Source organism: Littorina saxatilis, linkage group LG1 (genome assembly GCF_037325665.1).
Source record: "Littorina saxatilis isolate snail1 linkage group LG1, US_GU_Lsax_2.0, whole genome shotgun sequence".
NCBI lineage: Eukaryota > Metazoa > Mollusca > Gastropoda > Littorinimorpha > Littorinidae > Littorina > Littorina saxatilis.
The window spans coordinates 92,856,206-92,876,205 of NC_090245.1; the positions used below are offsets into that span (position 1 = coordinate 92,856,206).

The 20,000-nt window shown below is 40.0% G+C and overlaps 1 protein-coding gene across 4 annotated transcripts in view; it reads right to left on the reverse strand.

Annotated features, from left to right (window-relative positions):
• Nucleotides 1-16,794, reverse strand: part of LOC138945858 (probable cytochrome P450 12a5, mitochondrial) — a 22,317-nt gene extending 5,523 nt beyond the window's left edge. The window contains exons 1-9 of one of the 4 annotated variants that reach the window (XM_070317391.1): nt 16,690-16,793; nt 14,136-14,265; nt 10,977-11,453; nt 7,983-8,211; nt 6,060-6,244; nt 5,666-5,870; nt 3,604-3,778; nt 2,826-2,992; nt 799-880 (exon numbers count right to left, since the gene is read on the reverse strand). In XM_070317391.1, the coding sequence (XP_070173492.1) occupies nt 799-880; nt 2,826-2,992; nt 3,604-3,778; nt 5,666-5,870; nt 6,060-6,244; nt 7,983-8,211; nt 10,977-11,406 (1,473 nt within the window). In that variant the 5' untranslated portion in view covers nt 11,407-11,453; nt 14,136-14,265; nt 16,690-16,793. Of the gene's footprint in view, nt 1-798; nt 881-2,825; nt 2,993-3,603; nt 3,779-5,665; nt 5,871-6,059; nt 6,245-7,982; nt 8,212-10,976; nt 11,454-14,135; nt 14,383-16,689 lie in introns of those variants that run through there. The other 3 variants (XM_070317384.1, XM_070317378.1, XM_070317397.1) reach the window with 3 other exon arrangements.
• Between the last annotated feature and the right edge of the window lie 3,206 nt (nt 16,795-20,000).

The window sequence follows — 20,000 nt, forward strand, 5'->3', positions numbered from 1 at the left end:
ATGTTATGTATTTACTTTCTTCTTACTTTCTTTCGCATGACAATAATCATGTAATTGAAATAACACAATTTTCTTCCGTTTGTATAATGTAACGATTCTTTCAAGTAATTAAAAAACTGGTTTTCAGGATGGGTTGTACTAAACTCGGCAACATATTTTCTGCGAAAGTTTTTTTTACCTACCACAAATAAAAATTTGATACCGGTATAATTTCAATCTAACTTTATATGCACTAAACGCCATTTGGCTATCTTTAACTTTTTTTTTTTAACTAAGATGTTATCGAAAAATTCTTCTGCAGAAGTCTCGCAACAGCAACTCACGTTAGGATACCCAGAAAATTGACCCGCCAAAAAAACGTACGCTACCAATTAAAAACATTAACACACTTCAGAAGAGGCAAGATTTAGTAACTTTCCCACACGTGACGAAGACCGATAAATTATTTTTCTAAAACAGGCCATAATGTAATGCCATCTTGTGCACTTATTGTGTTAAGCCATCCGACTGATTCAGGTGTCAATCGCGTTAGCCGTAATCAATCAGGAGGCTTTTCACGTCAAGTGTGAGGGACCAACCTATACAAAAAGCAATGCATTTCAGCAATGACTCCTTGGATTGGGTTAAAACTTTCAGGATCATACGCCAATATGCAAAAGGTACGTCAAGAAAAACATACTGAGCATTACAAACATGTGTTCCTATTTGTACTGTTACCTTACGGAAATTTAGTTTTTTTTTCATTTAAATGGAATACAATAACAAAGTACAGCTTATCTGATTCAAAAATATACAAACCCCTTTAGGGACTTGGTAGCCAGACAGAACAGTATTTGTCTCCAAGTGTCTTTCGCTGCCTGTCGGAACTGGGAAGTACAACCTGCCCACATGCAAAGATCTCATTTAAACTCTGCTTAAAACTTAGCCAAAAGGTTATTGCGCTCATTTCGGATCAAAGATTTCTTTTATAGGTCATTGGTCATTTCTTCTTCTTCTTCTTGTCGATCACACTAGTTATATTGTCAGCCCGGACAGCGAGACGAATGATGCCGTCTTCTCCAGGTCTTCCTTTCCTCCGTACAGCTTGCAGTGGAGGGAGACTGCAGTTTGCCACGCGGTTTTTCTCAGACTCTCAAGGATGGTGCATCGCTGGAGGATGTGTTCAGTGGTCTGGTCCTCTAGTCCACAGCTGCACGTAGGGGAGGGGACCAGCTTCATGTTTTGGGTCATTTGAACGCCACCACAATAAGGTTACCCACAAAGTCGACCTAACAAAAAAGTAAAGTACCAATTAAAAATCGAAGAAAATTCAGAAAAGGCATAACTTAATTGGCACTTGGGGGTACCCTTCTTTGGGCGGAGGTCACATCACCCCTATAAAAGACATCTTTGATCCGCAAAGTGTTCCAGAAAGCATAGCAGAGTGCCTTTAATGGCATAGAAAGTTAGAATGAAACGACACGCAAATGAATGTGTTAGTTTGGGTACGAAAATGGGTGCACTAATTTTATTGCTAAGTTTATTGTTTTGAATACGATGGCTAGGCTGGTACATGCATACAAGACACTTTCAGGTGAAGAAGTCAGAAGTCAGAAGTCGGAAAGTTTAATCGCCAAAAACATGATAGTTCATTGCGATGGGGAGGTTGGGGGAGAAGGAAACAATGTCGATGGCAAGAAAAGCGTTATAATGTACAAATCATGGGGATGGTTCACGGTTTTCATCCCTCACCCGACATGGGAAGTTCCGCGTCAGTTTTTATATTTAGTCAAGTTTTGACTAAATATTTTAACATCGAGGGGGAATCGAAACGAGGGTCGTGGTGTATGTGCGTGTGTGTGTGCGTGCGTGCGTGTGTACGTGTGTGTGTGTGTGTGTGTGTAGAGCGATTCAGACTAAACTACTGGACCGATCTTTATGACATTTGACATGAGAGTTCCTGGGTATGAAATCCCCGAACGTTTTTTTCATTTTTTTGATAAATGTCTTTGATGACGTCATATCCGGCTTTTCGTGAAAGTTGAGGCGGCACTGTCACGCCCTCATTTTTCAACCAAATTGGTTGAAATTTTGGTCAAGTAATCTTCGACGAAGCCCGGGGTTTGGTATTGCATTTCAGCTTGGTGGCTTAAAAATTAATTAATGACTTTGGTCATTAAAAATCGGAAAATTGTAAAAAAAAATAAAAATTTATAAAACGATCCCAATTTACGTTTATCTTATTCTCCATCATTTGCTGATTCCAAAAACATATAAATATGTTATATTCGGATTAAAAACAAGCTCTGAAAATTAAATATATAAAAATTATTATCAAAATTAAATTGTCCAAATCAATTTCAAAACACTTTCATCTTATTTCTTGTCGGTTCCTGATTCCAAAAACATATAGATATGATATGTTTGGATTAAAAACACGCTCAGAAAGTTAAAACAAAGAGAGGTACAGAAAAGCGTGCTATCCTTCTTAGCGCAACTACTACCCCGCTCTTCTTGTCAATTTCACTGCCTTTGCCATGAGCGGTGGACTGACGATGCTACGAGTATACGGTCTTGCTGAAAAATGGCAGCTACTTGACTAAATATTGTATTTTCGCCTTACGCGACTTGTTGTATTGTCCGTTTGTTCAGTGTGTAAAGCAAATTAACACAGTTCTTTCGAATGTCTGAGCACAAGCAAAAGTCCCGAATCATACCCAGAGACAACGAATATGCGAAACGAAGAGATGGAGTAACGTGTGAACCTCAGCACGTCTTTGTAAAAGTCTTCGGAACTTGCACAAATGCAAGGAAAAGATGCAATCAAAAGCACTTATTCATTTCACCTCATAGATTCCTTGACGGCGGCGGTCATGTAGGAGAGCTTGTCGAGGACTGGCGCCGTGAGCTGACCGTCACGACCCATGTGTGTCAACACCTCCTCTGCAACCTTCTCCTGTTTGTCCGGGTTGGTCGCTAGGGCGTAGAACAGCAGCTGCAGGCCGCACGCAGTCTGTGCAAAGACACAATGTAAAGATTAGCATCACAATCAGCAGCTTTACTTCTCTTTTATAGCTTAGAAGATTTTTGTTTTGTTTCTTGTATGGTTTGTGTGTAACAATTTCTTCTTTCTGTTCTATAGTCTGTCCTCTTTTTTTTCTGCTTTGTTTATTTGCCCGAAGAAGACGCAACGTTCGAAACGTCGCTGTAATTTGTTTCGTCTTCTTTGTTCACAAGTCACAAGTATATGTTTTGTTCATTCGGGTTTTTCTCTCTCTTACTTGCATAAGTAAGTATGCACAAGTGGATCATCTCACACAAGTTACTATCCACCATTGCTTGTAGTCGATCCGCGGTGATACTTCATCCCTTTTAACGTTTTCAGGTGCCGATGAAACTAAAAATAGAAAAAATAATTCTGGGACATTGTTTAAGGGAAGTAACTCCCTTTTGCAACCATGCACACCTTGACCGCTTTTCGAAAGAAAACATGTTCCATGTTACAGAACTTCTAAGGTTAAAGATGAATGCTTTATTCGCTGCAGTTCGGTAATAAATACCGTATAAATTTGTACACACTGTGTGAACTCTACGAAAGTGATTTTAGATGAAACATGTACTCACGGAGTCCGATCCAGCACCCATAAGCGAAAGGATAGTGCCGAAAATGTCTTGGTCGTCGAGTGTCTTCTCAGCCAGTAGAGATAACAAGAAGTTGGGTTCGTCAGGATCAAATGTTCCCTCTTTTTGTCTTCGTGTGATTTCTTCGTTGGCCTCCTGAATGCAGTGACGGGAGTGTCTGAACAACGTAACATACTTATTTCTTTAGTTTTCTATAGTAGGGATAACTTTCGGTAGTCAGTGACAAGAAACACGTGTTTAAAGCGTAACACAATATTTATCTATTCATTTTTGGTTGGGCCACCGATTATAGCACCTCTTTTGGCGGAGGGTTAATTTGTTTTTTGTCTTTTTTTTTAAAGAAAGGAAAAGATATGACACAGCTAGTGAAACAAAACTAGGCCCAACAAACAATTCGTTTGACACAATGATGATGTTTCCCTTAGTAAATATTCAAAAGTGAAAGGATCATAACATGGACTCATGGCGTCGGAGTGGAACAATTTTGCAGCGTATTGAAGTGGATTGGTATGGAAATTCAATTTTAAATCTTTTATTTACACTCTTATGTATGTTGTTTTTGCCAACCGGAAACTCTGTGGCCAGACACGACAAGCAGACCGTTACTATCGAAATGGCTACAAGGACGGCCATGTTGGATACACGAAGAACGTTATCATTCGATCGTCTCTGGAGTTTCAGGGCTGAAGTGCACGAAGCAAAACTGGGTCCCATCCAATTGGATGTGAAACAGCCGCGGAATCTGGTTGGTTGAAATCACAACAAATCTCAATGTCAAGCAATCTGATCCCGTCGCTGCGTACCACTCAGTTTTGCTTTGTGCACCTCAGCCCTGGGGTCCTATTCTTGAAAAAGCTGCAACTCATATACCGGTCTGTAAAACCACTTCCGCTCGATAAGTCCGCTAAGTGTTATTTATGAAACCCCGATAAGGCCTTACCGGGGTGTCACCGAGCTGTAAAGTTAGAGGACATATCCCACTCCTCTAAAGTCGCTACCTGTCAGTAACTTCACCAACACTGTCCATGTAACTCTTTTCATACGTTATTCAAACCGTCAATTCTGAATAAATCTTTTTCAAATATTGTTTGTTGGTTTATGTCCCTCATGGTCACACAATGTTGTTATTTAAGCACCAATGCATTGCGGACAAATACGAGATATTGCTCGCGAAAGATTTCAACCGATGCTCGATCATACCGGCTTTGTGGCGAAAGCGTGCTAGCCTCTTCTTTAATGCATTATTGTCGGGAAGTTGTAACCTAATACCGCGGGCGAACGGTTATCGCGTTTGCTTGATACGCCATTGAGTCGAGTTCAAATCACCATTCGGCCGTTATTTTTTTGTTACCCTTTTTGTCATTTGTTTATTTTTGTTTATTTTCTTCATGTGCAAGAGTGTACGTTGTAAGGAATATCACAATTGATTTTTAACATTAATTTTAGGCAAGAATTAGTTTTTTTAAATCTCTGGTTAACATGATATTAGGTTATTGATAAAGTTTGTTAATTTAAAAATGTAAACATTTGATTGAGAAAAGAAAAAGACCAATGAAGAAGGATGCTCCCGGCTTGAAAAAAAAAAAAAAAGTTAGAGAGAAGGCCAAAAAAATAACGGTAGCAGCATTTCAGACTCGCGGAGGAGTACGTGACCTTAATTGTGTCAACAGCATTTCAACAGTATTTCCTTTTACTTAAAGCGGTTTGAAATGAGAGCCAGGTCAACAAATGCGCAATACAAATTACTTGATGCGCGATGTCTCTCTCTCTCTCTCTCTCTCTCTCTCTCTCTCTCTCTCTCTCTCTCTCTCTCTCTCTCTCTCTCTCTCTCTCTCTCTCTCTCTCTCTCTCTCTCTCTCTCTCTCTCTGTCTCTCTGTCTCTTCCCCCCCCCCAAATAGTTGCTTTTTTCAGGTCATTTTTCTTTGCTGCAAATCAGTTTGACCAGTTCTCTCTCATACACAATTTGGATTGCTTCATTTGCTTCAACTTGAAAAAACACATTAAATTACTTCTACCACCACTTTCAATAACCTTTGCACTTACTCAATGATAGTTTCCTTCGCTCGTTTGTACTCTTTGTAGAAAGGGTCTTCGTACAGACGGTAGAGAATCCTCTTTCCGAATATAACCTCGGAAATGCTACGGATGTAGTGTTTATAGGCCCACAACATTTTCTTCTTGCTGGCATCCGTGTGTGCGTTTTCATCCAGAAATCCAAGGCGTTTATTGAAGCACACTACGCCGACGCCTGTAGATTAATAATGCCATTTGCATAAACATTATTCAGTGTTATCAATTTCTTTCATTAACTTTTGTTTTCCTAATTGTCATTTATGAATTTTGACATTTTGTAAAAGAAACTAACTATGAAATGGCTTGGTCTGGCAAAAAGTATCGTTCTCTTTGCCGACAAAAAAAGTCGTAATAATTAACTCACTCTCTGTAGCAAAACAAAAGAAGACGTCAGTCAGGACTTTGGGATCCGAACCCTGCAGACTGTAAAGTCTGTCGGCAAAGTCCACGGCCACTTGCTCCTGGGCAGGCAAGTAGTGCGTCACGGATCTCGGGCGGTTCATTCTCGCATTCAATGGAGACCTCAGCCTCTTCCACTCCGGTCCATTGCTGAAAAGGTAACAGCGTAATTTGTATAATTCAATGTTTTTCTGTGGTCCGCGCGTGTAAAACGCACTCAGGCAAGCTTGGTTTTAGCGCAGCCGTGCGTCTTGATTACTCTACCTGCATCATGTCTTGCGGTAATCAAAACATAGAAGTGCGTGACGTTTCAAAGCTCTAGCTTCAAAAACGTCAACAATATCTTCAATGCTAAGTTAGGTAGGGTTCATACCAAATAGTAAGGAGCTACCCTATTCTTCATCTTCTCTTTGTCCTGCATGCGTGCGTTCGTGTTTCCAATCCCTGAGACTTTCGCTGAGACTTGGGATTTTTATCGTTTGCATGCTTGCACACGGGGGTGATGAGACACCATGGAGAGTCTGCACACAGTTGACTGAGAAATAAATCCCGGGATTCGAACCCAAGCCGATAGCGACACACAGGGTTTCAAAACTAGTCCCGCTACCGACTGAGCTATCTCCCCGTTTGCCGGACTGCGTAGCACTGACATTGAAAAAAAACAGAATGTTGTATAACTCACTCTCTGTAGCAAAACAAAAGAACTCGTCAGTCAGGACTTTGGGATCCGAACCCTGCAGACTGTAAAGTCTCTCTGCAAAGTCAACGACCACTTGCTCCCGGGCAGGCAGGTAATGCGTCACTTAAAGGCACAGTAAGCCTCCCGTAAACCATCACAGAGCTCCCCGAGCGACTACATACAGTACAAGCATGCTTCCATTTGAACGCTCACCGAACGGGAACATCCTGGCTGCTTTCTGTCGAGCGTGAGAAATTTTCAAAGAATTTATTTTCGTGGACTTGGCCTGCTACAACAATGGCGCCTCGTTTTGGTGCTGGACGGCTGTTATGATACCGGAAATCACGCCCGGGCAGTAAGCCTCCCGTAAACCATCACAGATACTGTCAGGCTTTTACACACAGTACAAACACGCTTCCATTTGAACACTCACCGAACGGGAACATCCTAGGGGCCCTACGTAAAGAGCGAGCAATTTTCAAAGAAATAATTTTTCGGATTGTCTCCATCTCAATCGGACCGATCCTGAACTCAGGTCAAAAATGAGTTACTTCCCTTCAACTGGCGATAGCCGTGGAGCGATGATTATCAGAATGATTCGGACCGTGGTGCGTTTTGGCGCTAGACCTAACTTTTAAAATCTAAATAATAAATTCTCAGCTTGTTACACAAACATTCTTAAATAATAAAAGAATTCTTTTTTCATCAAGACAAGATCAGTACAATTCGAAGTTTTGAAAGTTTGAAAAGCCCGAAAGCAGGGTCACGCAAGGTCGTGATTTTCATAGCAGACGACGGTTTATTGGCAGTCAAAAGCCATCGCTAGAGTTCTTATGAATCACATTCGTTTTTTTCGTGAAAAGTCAAAGGTACATAACGTGCTATTGCAGATAAGCTCACAGCGAGCCCCATTCAAATTACAAACTGACGACTGCATTGTGAAAAAGGGAAACTGGATCACACGGGTTCACGATGGCTCAGGGGTAAGATAAACCACGCAAAAATAAATTCTTTGAAAATTGCTCGCTCTTTACGTAGGGCACCTAGGATGTTCCCGTTTGGTGAGCGTTCAAGACATGGAAGGGTGTTTGTACTGTGTGTAAAAGCCTGACAGTATCTGTGATGGTTTACGGGAGGCGTACTGTGCCTTTAATATATATCATCTGATACATACGTGAGTCAAACACAGCAATATGTCTTGGTACTCACAGAGTAGCCAAGTTGTGAATGGGAACCTTGGAGCGCTTGTTGTAGACCACATCCAGCATCAGAGGCGTCCGATAAGGGTTCGCGTCCTTTGATCGAAACACGATGTCGGCATCTTCCAGGCGTTCGAAAAACACCATCCAGTCCTTTCCACGCCTCAGCCTGAAGATCGGCCCGTGCACCCCGTGCAGATTTTTAATCGCTTGACCGTACTGCTCTACTGGATACGGGGCTGAAACAGACCGTTGAGACCGTGTGATCAACATTACAGAGGATCACAATAGAAGCAGCTAAGTACTATTACCAGCAGTCGACACGCGATGATACATATGCCCTTTGACCTTTCCTTGGGAATATCCATTACTAAAAATAAAATACGGGATTGTGGGAAAGCTGTTCAATGGCACTCATGCACTATATTCGATTTTCAATACACTACTCAAAATATTTGGGATAAATCAAAATTGTTTGTTTGTTTGTTTATTTGTTGCTTAACGTCCAGCCGACTACGCAGAGCCATATCAGGACGAGGAAGGGGGGGATGAAGGGGGCCACTTGTCAAGCGATTCCTGTTTACAAATGCACTAACCCATTACTTGTGTCCCAGCAGGCTTTAGTAAAACTAAATTAATACCTACTGGAAGATTACCAGTTTCCAGTATGTTAAAATAGGCTTAACCTATCTACTGCTGGACTTACATCAGAACACTAACAGATTAAACTATACATGAATCGCGAGACAAGCGGCAAGAGAAGAGATTTTTGGAAAAAATACAGGTGAATGAGCAAGAAGGCAGAAAAAAGAAAAGAATTCATGAAGAAAAAGAGAGCATGACAGGAAAGAGGAACCAAAAATCTATCTAACAGCAAACTAGAAAGCTCCTGCGGTTCCAAAAACAGGAGGGGCCTTTAATTTCATAACCGCAGTGCCCCAAATCAAAATGAAAAAAATACAAGTATATAGATTTAAGAAAGCAAGAAAAAGTTTAAAACTGTTTGTAATGAAGCAAATGAATAAAATACAAGAATTACGAGTTCACAAAAAAATAAAAATAAAATTGCCTTCTAAGCGAATCGAACCCGGGACAACGAAAGTAAGGACAATCGGGGACTCTAACGACTGAGCTATTAGCCTAAGAGCTCAAATCTGTAGCTTTAAAAAAAAGTGAACTTGATCAACCTTGCCTGTTAGAAGCAATTTTATTTTATGTATTGCTTCAGATAATATTTTAGAAGACACCAAGAGGGGATGTCACATTTCTGACTTTTCAGTATCCAAGATGGCGGCTAATTCAAAATGGCGGCAAACCCTGACGTAAGTCTGGCACATAACATGGTCAAGTAGCATCTCATTTTAAAGGTATTTTTGAGAGAAATAGATATTTGAAATCAGAAATGCTGCGAACATTCTACCATTCATGTTAAAAGCATTTTTGTGTGATCAATGCTTTTACGACCAGCCATTCGTCAACTCATATATATGACTGGGAGCAAGCAAAATAGTTTCAACAAATTGAATATTGAAAAAAAGAACGTTTTCATTATTGATACGAAATGCATTGACCAATCGCTGAAAGGCGCATGAAAGGATATCCCAAAATCATCTATTCTCGATGACATACTAAGGAGTTAGTTCGGGAGAACGACGATCTATGGACGGTTTATCATATAAAGGGAAGCAAGTGGTTAAAAACGGGCGTCGATAGAGCCAATGAATAATGTTATCTACTTGTTGTATTTCATCTACTTGTGTGTGTGTGTGTTAAATAGCTACGCAAGCGATCTGTACATGTAAAAGGAAATCTTGTTGAAGGACATACTTAGCTGCTTGTTCACAAGCTTATTGGCCTATCATTCAAATTTTCTTTGATGTCGGAAAGGTCTTATGTGACCTAAGATGTAGCCAACTCCATCGCCCTTTCTACGAGAAGTGTGTATTAAAACAAGTCGCGTAAGGCGAAATTACTACATTTAGTCAAGCTGTGGAACTCACAGAATGAAACTGAACGTAGTCCGCCGCTATTGCAAAAGGCAGTGAAAGTGACGAGCCTGTTTGGTGCGGTAGCGATTGCGCTGTGCTTCATAGCAGGCTTTACTGTACCTCTCTTCGTTTTAACTTTCTGAGCGTGTTTTTAATCCAAACATATCATATCTATATGTTTTTGGAATGAGGAACCGACAAGGAATAAGATGAAATAGTTTTTAAAACGATTTCGGAAATTTAATTTTGATCATAATTTTTATATTTTTAATTTTCAGAGCTTGTTTTTAATCCAAATATAACATATGTATATGTTTTTGGAATCAGAAAATGACGAAGAATAAGATGAAATTGTTTTTAGATCGTTTAATACAAAATAATTTTAATTACAAGTTTCCGATTTTTAATGACCAAACTCACTCATTAGTTTTTAAGCCACCAAGCTGAAATGCAATACCAAACCCCGGGCTTTGTCGAAGATTGCTTTGCCAAAATTTCAATCAATGTGATTGAAAAATGAGGGTGTGACAGTGCCGCCTCAACTTTTACAAAAAGCCGGATATGACGTCATCAAAGGTATTTATCGAAAATATGAAAATATGAAAAAAACGTCCGGGGATATCATACCCAGGAACTCTCATGTCAAATTTCATAAAGATCGGCCCAGTAGTTCAGTCTGAATCGCTCCACACACACACAGAGACAGACAGACAGACAGACAGACAGACAGACAGACAGACAGACAGACAGACTAAATGTAAAAACACGAAACATCTTGCTTGCTCTCTCTCTCTCTCTCTCTCTCTCTCTCTCTCTCTCTCTCACACACACACACACACACACACAAACACACACACACACACACACATACACATACACACACATACACACACACACACACACACACACACACACACACACACACACACGTACACTCACAGTGTGGTAACAGCAAAATTAAAAGGTGATACGTCCTTGTTCGAGAACTAAACTTCCGTTCCATGCTTGAGACTTACAGAAGGGCTTGAAGAGAAACATGGGCCCGATGAAGGGGAGAGCAGACAGGCCTCCCGTTGTGGGGATCTTGTTGAAGGGTAGTGCTGCCTTGTATGCACCGCTGTCGTCTTCTGTGATAGTACTCGACATCTCTCTCACGGGCACAACACACAATTGTCCACGGTGGAGTTCAGTCATCAAAGATGTGGGTAAAAACGTTGTCTTCCGTGATGAGCTCGACAGACTTGCGAATCTGTGCTGTCTGGTGCATGCAGATTGCCAAGTCGAAGGGGCGGGTTTGGGGAAACAGCTCAAGGGCTGAGTTGAATACCTCGAAGGCTGACTTTTGTCCAAAGACCAGCATTTTTGAAACCACGCAGAGCACGTCGTCGGCTTCAGTAGACGGTCGGACGTGGAGCCTGCGAGACGTACCACGCAGTGACACGACATGCCTCTTTTCCTATTCTACACGTAGATTGGGCTCAGCTTATACTAGGCTGCAACAGACAATAGGGTGGAACCCCCCTTTTAAGATCCTCAAATTTGAGACTCCCCCCCCCCCCCCTTTTAAGACCTTACTTTTTCAGATTCGCTGCTCAGTATATTTACCTCCAAAATAAGACTCCCTCCTTTGTAAGACCTGATTTTCTAAGATTTGTGGTGGTCTTGAAAGCGGGGTTCCGCCGTACCAAGCTCGTTACTTAATTCCTCGACATCTGTAAAGTCAAGGTTCCAAGCAAAGAATAGCGCATGTTAGAGATTCACGCGTTTAAAAAAAAAAAGTGCCAATTTGTTCCGCCTCCCAAGTCGTTAGTTTTTTCTCCAGTACACGATGGTTGACGTGGTCCTTTAACTACTGAAGATCTTTGTTTAAATAAAAAAAAATATATTAAAAAATCGCTGATGCAGAAATGCAAGTAAAACAATGAAACGTAGAAATAGAAGTGTACAGTTGAACGGTATGACCACAAGAAAATTCAGCAATATCAAATCTTACCCTGACTATAACCACTTGAATAAAAAAAAATACCACATAATGGTTCTTTGGGAATAACTAACACTTTTGAAAACCACGGAGAAAAAAGTATAAAAAAAAGATGCATGAATCCAAGCGTCACAGATCAATAACTATAACTCTAAATTAACAAATCCTACCTATATTATTTCATAACAATTTTGAATTTAAGGTAAAAAAAAAAGTTCTGACATATATAAGTGCAGCTTGGTGTTGATATTTTTGATTATGTATGAAACCGATTGTTCATAGGTAAATATTCATGATCCAAATAAGGATGATCCTGATTTTATGAAAAACATTTAGTAGCTTGTTGATAAGATTGGCGGTTTTGAAATTATTCTGAGTGGAGATGGGAATTTAGTTCTGAATTTTAGCTCAGATTTCTATAATCGTGAAACATTTTTAATAATCCCAAAAGCGAAAGAAAAATATGACGATATCTCAATTAGGTGTTATTTAGGGGAGATTTTGATGTAGAGCTTTCAGAATATGGCTGATCGACCCATGATCAGACCCCTACAGCAGAATAACCTTGAATTTCATTCTTATCAGTACAACAATTAATGGGACATGTTAGATAATTATGTTGATATTCAATCTGGATACCGATCTGATCACTCTGTGGTGACACATAAACAGGAGACTTGACACGTTCTCGTGTAAATTAAAGTGTGTTGATAAAGCACAAGTGTTTACAGGTTTTTAATGAGGTTTTGGCCACCGGGGGCTAAGAAACCTCACAACAACAAAGTTAAACCAACATTGAACATGAATGCAGACATATTAACTACAAGTGATTACAATTACCATTAACATCATAATGTTTGGATAATCCATACAAAATACCGTTCAATCCTGAATTTACGAAACAAACTTAAAATAAATGAAAAAATCTGAGCCAATCGTTTCAATTTACCCACTGTTGTAATATTCATTAATTAAAGTATACGTAATCACATCATCTGATCAATTAAACAAATTCATCGCCTATTTCCTCACAATTACAAAGCCCACACACTCTATTTTCCTTCAAAACATTCCATATCGCTCTTGATGAATTGGGATCGAGTTTATGATAACTTCATCTTAATCACAAGAAAATACATCTTAACTACCATGACAAACAAACCAAATATTTATCAAAAGAAAATTCGTGTTTAAATAAACGGTTATTGCAAACCCTATTTACACCAAGCTGTTAATTCCAATGCTCCAAAAACTTACCTTTCAAACGCTTCTATCTATATATTGTGTCTGTCTGTCTGTCTGTGTGTTCGCGATGCACGGCCAAAGTTCTCGATGGATCTGCTTCAAATATGGTGGGCATATTCAGGTAGACCCCGGACACAACCTGGTCGATGAGAATCTTTCAACACGTGCTCTCAGCGCGCAGCGCTGAACCGATTTTGGTTTTTCTGTACATCCACAGTACTACATCCATTTCCAGTAACTCTTCCTTATCTTCTCCAGTGTTTTGCGCGTTTATCTCCCTTCCTTCGTGTGGCGTCAATCCATATTCCCGTTACTATTTTTAGAAGGTCACTGTCCACAACGCTCAATCCATATTCCCGTTAATATTTTTAGAAGGTCACTGTCCGCCCGGCGAAGCCGGCGTACGGTGCGCCACTCACCCGGCGAGGCCGGGTATTCGGCGAAGCAGGGTATTCGGCTCTACTTCTTCCCGGCGAAGCCGGCTACCCGGCGAAGCGGGTATTGATCTAGTCTCTCAAATGTATGAATGGATAAAGATTGACAAGCCCCGATGTATGATAGGCCGAAATCATGTAATAATGAATGAATACTTGACAACCATGGTAATTTAATTATGGACTTAGAATACAAACTCCAACATAACTTTAACAAGGAACATGACGCTTTAAATTAACCAGTATTCATAACAAGGAACTTAGTCGATAAATATCGACAGGGGGCCGACAAATGGTTTAAATGGGAAATGTGTGTATATGGGTGTGGGTTTGAAACAAACAAACAAACCAACCCATGTGAACCCCGGGCCGCAGGCCTTCGATGTAGTGATTGAAAAAAAAAGGATGTTCTCAAATGGTTCAATTCTCATTTGGTCTGATTCTCAAATGGTACCGGTATACTCCCCCCCCCCCCTGGCCGCAGGCCTAGGAGTAAAATTTTTATAGACACTGACCTTCTTCCCAGGGGTCATTGACCCAGTTTTAGCTATGAGAGGTGGTTCGCCCAGAGGCTGTAGAGTATACTGGGGCGGTCTCTTTGATGTCTTGAGAGGAAACTTGGCCAGGGTAGTACATGCACCAGAACTGGTGGACACCAAGGACAAACATGAAATCGAAGCAGTTTGCTTTCAGAGAGAACGGTCGTCAGCAACTCAAACTTCTCTGTTTTCTTTTTTTTTTTAAATCTGACTTTCTTTGTGGCCCCCTGACTCCGCCCCCTCCCTCTGTAAGGACCCTCCTCCACAAGGACCGATTTTTGTCAACATTTTAAAGGTCGCTAGAGAGGGGTTCCACTGGCTACTGGCAGACGGCCTCAATCTTCACGCGCAAAGACGAGATTAATAGGTGCTCGGTTTTGGTATTTTGAATTACATTACATTAAACCTTTGTTGGGTTTCATGGTCATGGCAACAGCCATAATAATATTACATGATGTATAATATCATATTTCAGCATATGTGAATTACATGTCATCATACTAAACTGTCATACATTTTTATTCCTACATTATTCTGATTGATCACAACCAAACCTACTATCATTGGACACATCCAAATGCAAGCGCCTGTTCTTGACAATTTCTCTCTGATCTAAATATAAAATCAGTGCAATTTCCTGGGTCGGGCTTTGCCACAGACACTCACGGTTTGGCCTGTAGGTAAAATGTACAATGTATTTTCTGATTTGTGCACAAAAGCTTTTTTTCTTTTTTCTTTTTTTTAACATAACAATGTTTAATGTCACTGTATGTTTAAAAGACCATGGTCATATTTGTAAAAAAAATGTTAAATTAGAAAATAAATAACATTTTGGTTCATGATTTTTCCTACACCTGTGCTAAAAATAAGAAATAAAAATGTCGGGTATATAAGTCACTCAAATACAGCTAGGTATGAATGGCTCGGTTTGAGTTTGTTGCAGTTGACCCTGCACAATGCGACATATCATGTTTTTGTTGAACAATTTTGACGTCACCCCTCCCATAGGGTGACGTATTTCACAACTTCCTGTGTTACACAAACTCTGTGATGACCAATTTTGACGTCACCCCTCCCATAGGGTGACGGATTTCACAACTTTCTACAGATGAACAATTTTGACGTCACCCCTCCCATAGGGTGACGGATGTCACAACTTCCTGTGTACACAAAATGATGACGTATTTCACAACAAAATGGCGCTGCCCATGGTCAACCTCGAAACTATCCGTATAGAATGGGGGCGTCCTCGCCCCCATAATAATAATAAAACATTCTTTTATAGCGCTGTTCACCGCCAAATGGCAGTCTCATAGCACTTTACATTAGACATTAAAATTCAACATTTTACATGTAAAAAGTGTCCTCGTAAGAAGTAACATACAAGCATTAATAACTTACATTTCATAGACAACGACCACTTATATAAGATAATCTGGAAAAATTGTTTTTAAAAAGATGAAAAATACGTAAGATAAGTAATAGACACATAGTTACACATAACAAGTCTGACAATAAAACAGAACTTACATAACAGCGTACAGATCTAAAACAGAACGAAGATGCAACACAGACTGTACATTCATATTACATATATATATACTGTTTCCATAATCAGTTAGGCGATACTCGACTTACACCCCATTCCACCATTTTGAAAATGTTCAAATATCTGCGCAGTCACGCGACGCCATCCTTGCGTAAGCTGCACAAAAAGACTGTCACCGCAGGTTGTCAACCCGCTTTGTGTCACTCACCATAAACGCAACCAAAGACAAGATGAGACACGCGATAACGCCAAAAGATCAAAATAATTAGTTTCACTAAATGCACTTTTTTGTTTTTCTGCTAATACATAGCTAGTTTTCTTGTGAAAAGTTTCCTTTTTGCGTGCTTGGTATATATGTTATCTGTTAATTATGAACGACAAGCAAACAAATTAATAAAAACTATGACAACTTGTTTATATTAGGAGCCTGTGAAACAGTTATGTATCTGTGTAGTTGGTATGGTGCTGAATATTCACATGTGACACGGACAGAAATATATTGAAAGCCGTGCAATGCACAATGACAACCCAAAAGTAAGTTTGGCTCATACCTCCTGCAGAAAGCTAAGTTGAAAAGACTCAGTTGGTTAGGTCATGTCGATTGGTTTTATGTACAACCGTATATTTTCTGCGATATATTGTATGTTATGATATTTTGCAATGATGTTTAGCCATAGTTCGTTTTACGCGTAGGTGTGCGAGAATATGTAAGCGCAGTGCTTTAAAGATGTCCATGTGATATAGTGCTATATGTTTTATGTAAAATCAATGTCTTGTTTGTATTATTGTTATGTACCACCCCTGAATTTCTCTATGAGATAATAAAGTATTCTTATTCTTATTCTTATTCTTACTTGCTATAGGCTCTCTCTTTAAAACTACAGCAGAATCTATTGAAAGCTAAACAAATTATCGAAGGCGTAAATGAAAAAAATTCAATACTAAAAAGGCAGGTAATATAAAAGAACAGACGACACTTACCTATTCAGGAAGACCGCATCATTTTATGCAATACAGGTGCAGAAATGTTTACCAAACAACGCTGCATGTGTAATGGCAAGGGCGGTTTTATGTTTTGCAGCGTTGGTTTTGGAAAGCGGCCAGCGAACTCGATACCTGTCGGCAAAAATGTAGGTCAAGCTGCTTGCATAACTGTAAGTGCATGTAGACTGCAGAGAAGTGTCAGTCTCTCTCTCTCTCTCTCTCTCTCTCTCTCTCTCTCTCTCTCTCTCTCTCTCTCTCTCTCTCTCTCTCTCTCTCTCTCTCTCTGTTGAGATTGTTTAACCGCCCGGTTGTACTTTTGGTTGTTTGCTTATTATTTGTGTTCGGTGGGTTTTTATTCTGGCAGTTCGATGTAAGTGTGATTAACCTGGGTTCTCAAGGACTAGATGTACGCGGACAGGACATTACCTTGGGTAATACTGTTATCGAGTGCAATCTCTCTCTCTCTCTACCTTATGATCTACAATGCTTCTACATAATGCGCTTCATGTACATAAACTTATATGTTCTACCATTAATGTTTTTATGCAACCTTTTTTTTTTTTTTCTCCCAAGTCATAGTTATAGTAAAATAGTTTAGTCCCTCTTTAGGGCGAGGGCCAGATGCAAAAAAGCATAATTATCTATGCTTATTCTTGTCACCCTCGAAAAATAAAGATTTGTCATTGTCATTGTCATTGTCTCTCTCTCTCTCTCTCTCTCTCTCTCTCTCTCTCTCTCTCTCTCTCTCTCTCTCTCTCTCTCTCTCTCTCTCTCTCTCTCTCTCTCTCTGTGTGGAGATTGTTTAACCGCCCGGTTGTACTTTTGGTTGTTTGCTTATTATTTGTGTTCGGTGGGTTTTTATTCTCGCAGTTCGATGTAAGTGTGTTTACAAGCTGGGTTCTCAAGGACTAGATGTACGCGAACAGGACATTACCTTGGGTAATACTAGTGTTATCGAGTACAATCTGTCTCTGTCTCTGTCTCTGTCTCTGTCTCTGTCTCTCTGTCTCTCTGTCTCTCTCTCTCTCTCTGTCTCTGTCTCTCTGTCTCTCTGTCTCTCTGTCTCTCTCTCTCTCTCTCTCTCTCTCTCTCTCTCTCTCTCTCTCTCTCTCTTTCTCTGTCTCTCTCTCTCTCTCTCTCTCTCTCTCTCTCTCTCTCTCTCTCTCTCTCTCTCTCTCTCTCTCTCTCTCTCTCTCTCTCTCTCTCTCTCTCTCTCTCTCTCTCTCTCTCTCTCTCTCTCTCTCTCTCTCTCTCTCTCTCTCTCTCTCTCTCTCTCTCTCTCTCTCTCTCTCTCTCTCTCTCTCTCTCTCTCTCTCTCTCTCTCTCTCTCTCTCTCTCTCTCTCTCTCTCTCTCTCTCTCTCTCTCTCTCTCTCTCTCTCTCTCTCTCTCTCTCTCTCTCTCTCTCTCTCTCTCTCTCTCTCTCTCTCTCTCTCTCTCTCTCTCTCTCTCTCTCTCTCTCTCTCTCTCTCTCTCTCTCTCTCTCTCTCTCTCTCTCTCTCCAAATATCGACTTACCTAGTCTCGAAAATATCCGAGAAGTGTTAGTGTTCCAGAGAGAAGGGAAACTAACAGGCTGTGTCATTCAAGTCCCAAATCGAACACAACGAAAATGACTTTCCGGTGTAAACAGAATGATGTGCCTGTGTCTGAGTGAACTAACAATTTTCCGTGTTTCATGTACCATTTCCGAGTCTCGCGTGCTAAATGCAAAACCAGAAAAGAATACACGCACCGTTATGTGACAAACAATTCGTGAGTCCTTTTTACATTTAGTCAAGTTTTGACTAAATGTTTTAACGTAGAGGGGGGAATCGAGACGAGGGTCGTGGTGTATGTGTGTGTGTGTGTGTGTGTGTGTGTCTGTGTCTGTGTGTGTGTGTGTGTCTGTGTGTGTGTGTAGAGCGATTCAGACTAAACTACTGGACCGATCTTTATAAATTTGACATGAGAGTTCCTGGGTATGATATCCCCAGAGGTTTTTTTCATGTTTTTGATAAATGTCTTTGATGACGTCATATCCGGCTTTTCGTGAAAGTTGAGGCGGCACTGTCACGCTCTCATTTTTCAACCAAATTGGTTGAAATTTTGGTCTAGTAATCTTCGACGAAGCCCGGACTTCGGTATTGCATTTCAGCTTGGTGGCTTAAAAATTAATTAATGACTTTGGTCATTAAAAATCTGAAAATTGTAAAAAAAATATTTTTTTATAAAACGATCCAAATTTACGTTTATCTTATTCTCCATCATTTTCTGATTCCAAAAACATATAAATATGTTATAAATATTTGGATTAAAAACAAGTTCTGAAAATTAAAAATATAAAAATTATTATCAAAAATAAATTGTCGAAATCAATTTAAAAACACTTTCATCTTATTCCTTGTCGGTTCCTGATTCCAAAAACATATAGATATGATATGTTTGGATTAAAAACACGCTCAGAAAGTTAAAACGAAGAGAGGTACAGAAAAGCGTGCTATCCTTCTCAGCGCAACTACTAAACCGCTCTTCTTGTCAATTTGGTTTAAACAATGTTTTATTAAAATCAAACATGGTACAACAATACAACGATAAACAATAGGGACACGAACTCAAGCGAACGCTTATATTACGCGCCCTACGTAGTTACAAATTAACAAAAATATGATGTCGGACAAACATTACTTATAAACTATGGAACTATCTAGCATAGTTGAAGCAAACCAAAAAGAACAAGAGAAAGCTAGCAGGGGGAAGAGGGGGAGGGTGGAGGTGGGACGAAAGAATGGTAGGTACATATGAAAGATGAAGGTGGTTCGCGCATACAAAAAGAATATACATAGTACATTGTAAACTGTAATCCAGTGGCAAATAAGCAGTAGTTCGCTGAATATATAATTGAAAAATGTATATAGAATACATGGCATGGATATGCGTACTGAGTCAAATTAATAAAAACGACCAGATTTACAGATAAACGATTGGACACTTTCAAAAATAAGCTTGTTGGTGCGAAGAGAAAGGTTTTCGCTACCATTTAACAATATTTCAACATGTCTGTAATGTACAGGTAGTGCATTTATTGTAGATAGGCGAGCGTCTACGTACAGAGGGCAATGTATCAAGTAATGGTCAGCTGTTTCGTGCAGGTAGCCGCAAGCTTGTCAATTTCACTGCCTTTGCCATGAGCATGAGCGGTGGACTGACGATGCTACGAGTATACGGTCTTGCTGAAAAATTGCATTGCGTTCAGTTTCATTCTGTGAGTTCGACAGCTACTTGACTAAATGTTGTATTTTCGCCTTACGCGACTTGTGTTGATGTTCCGG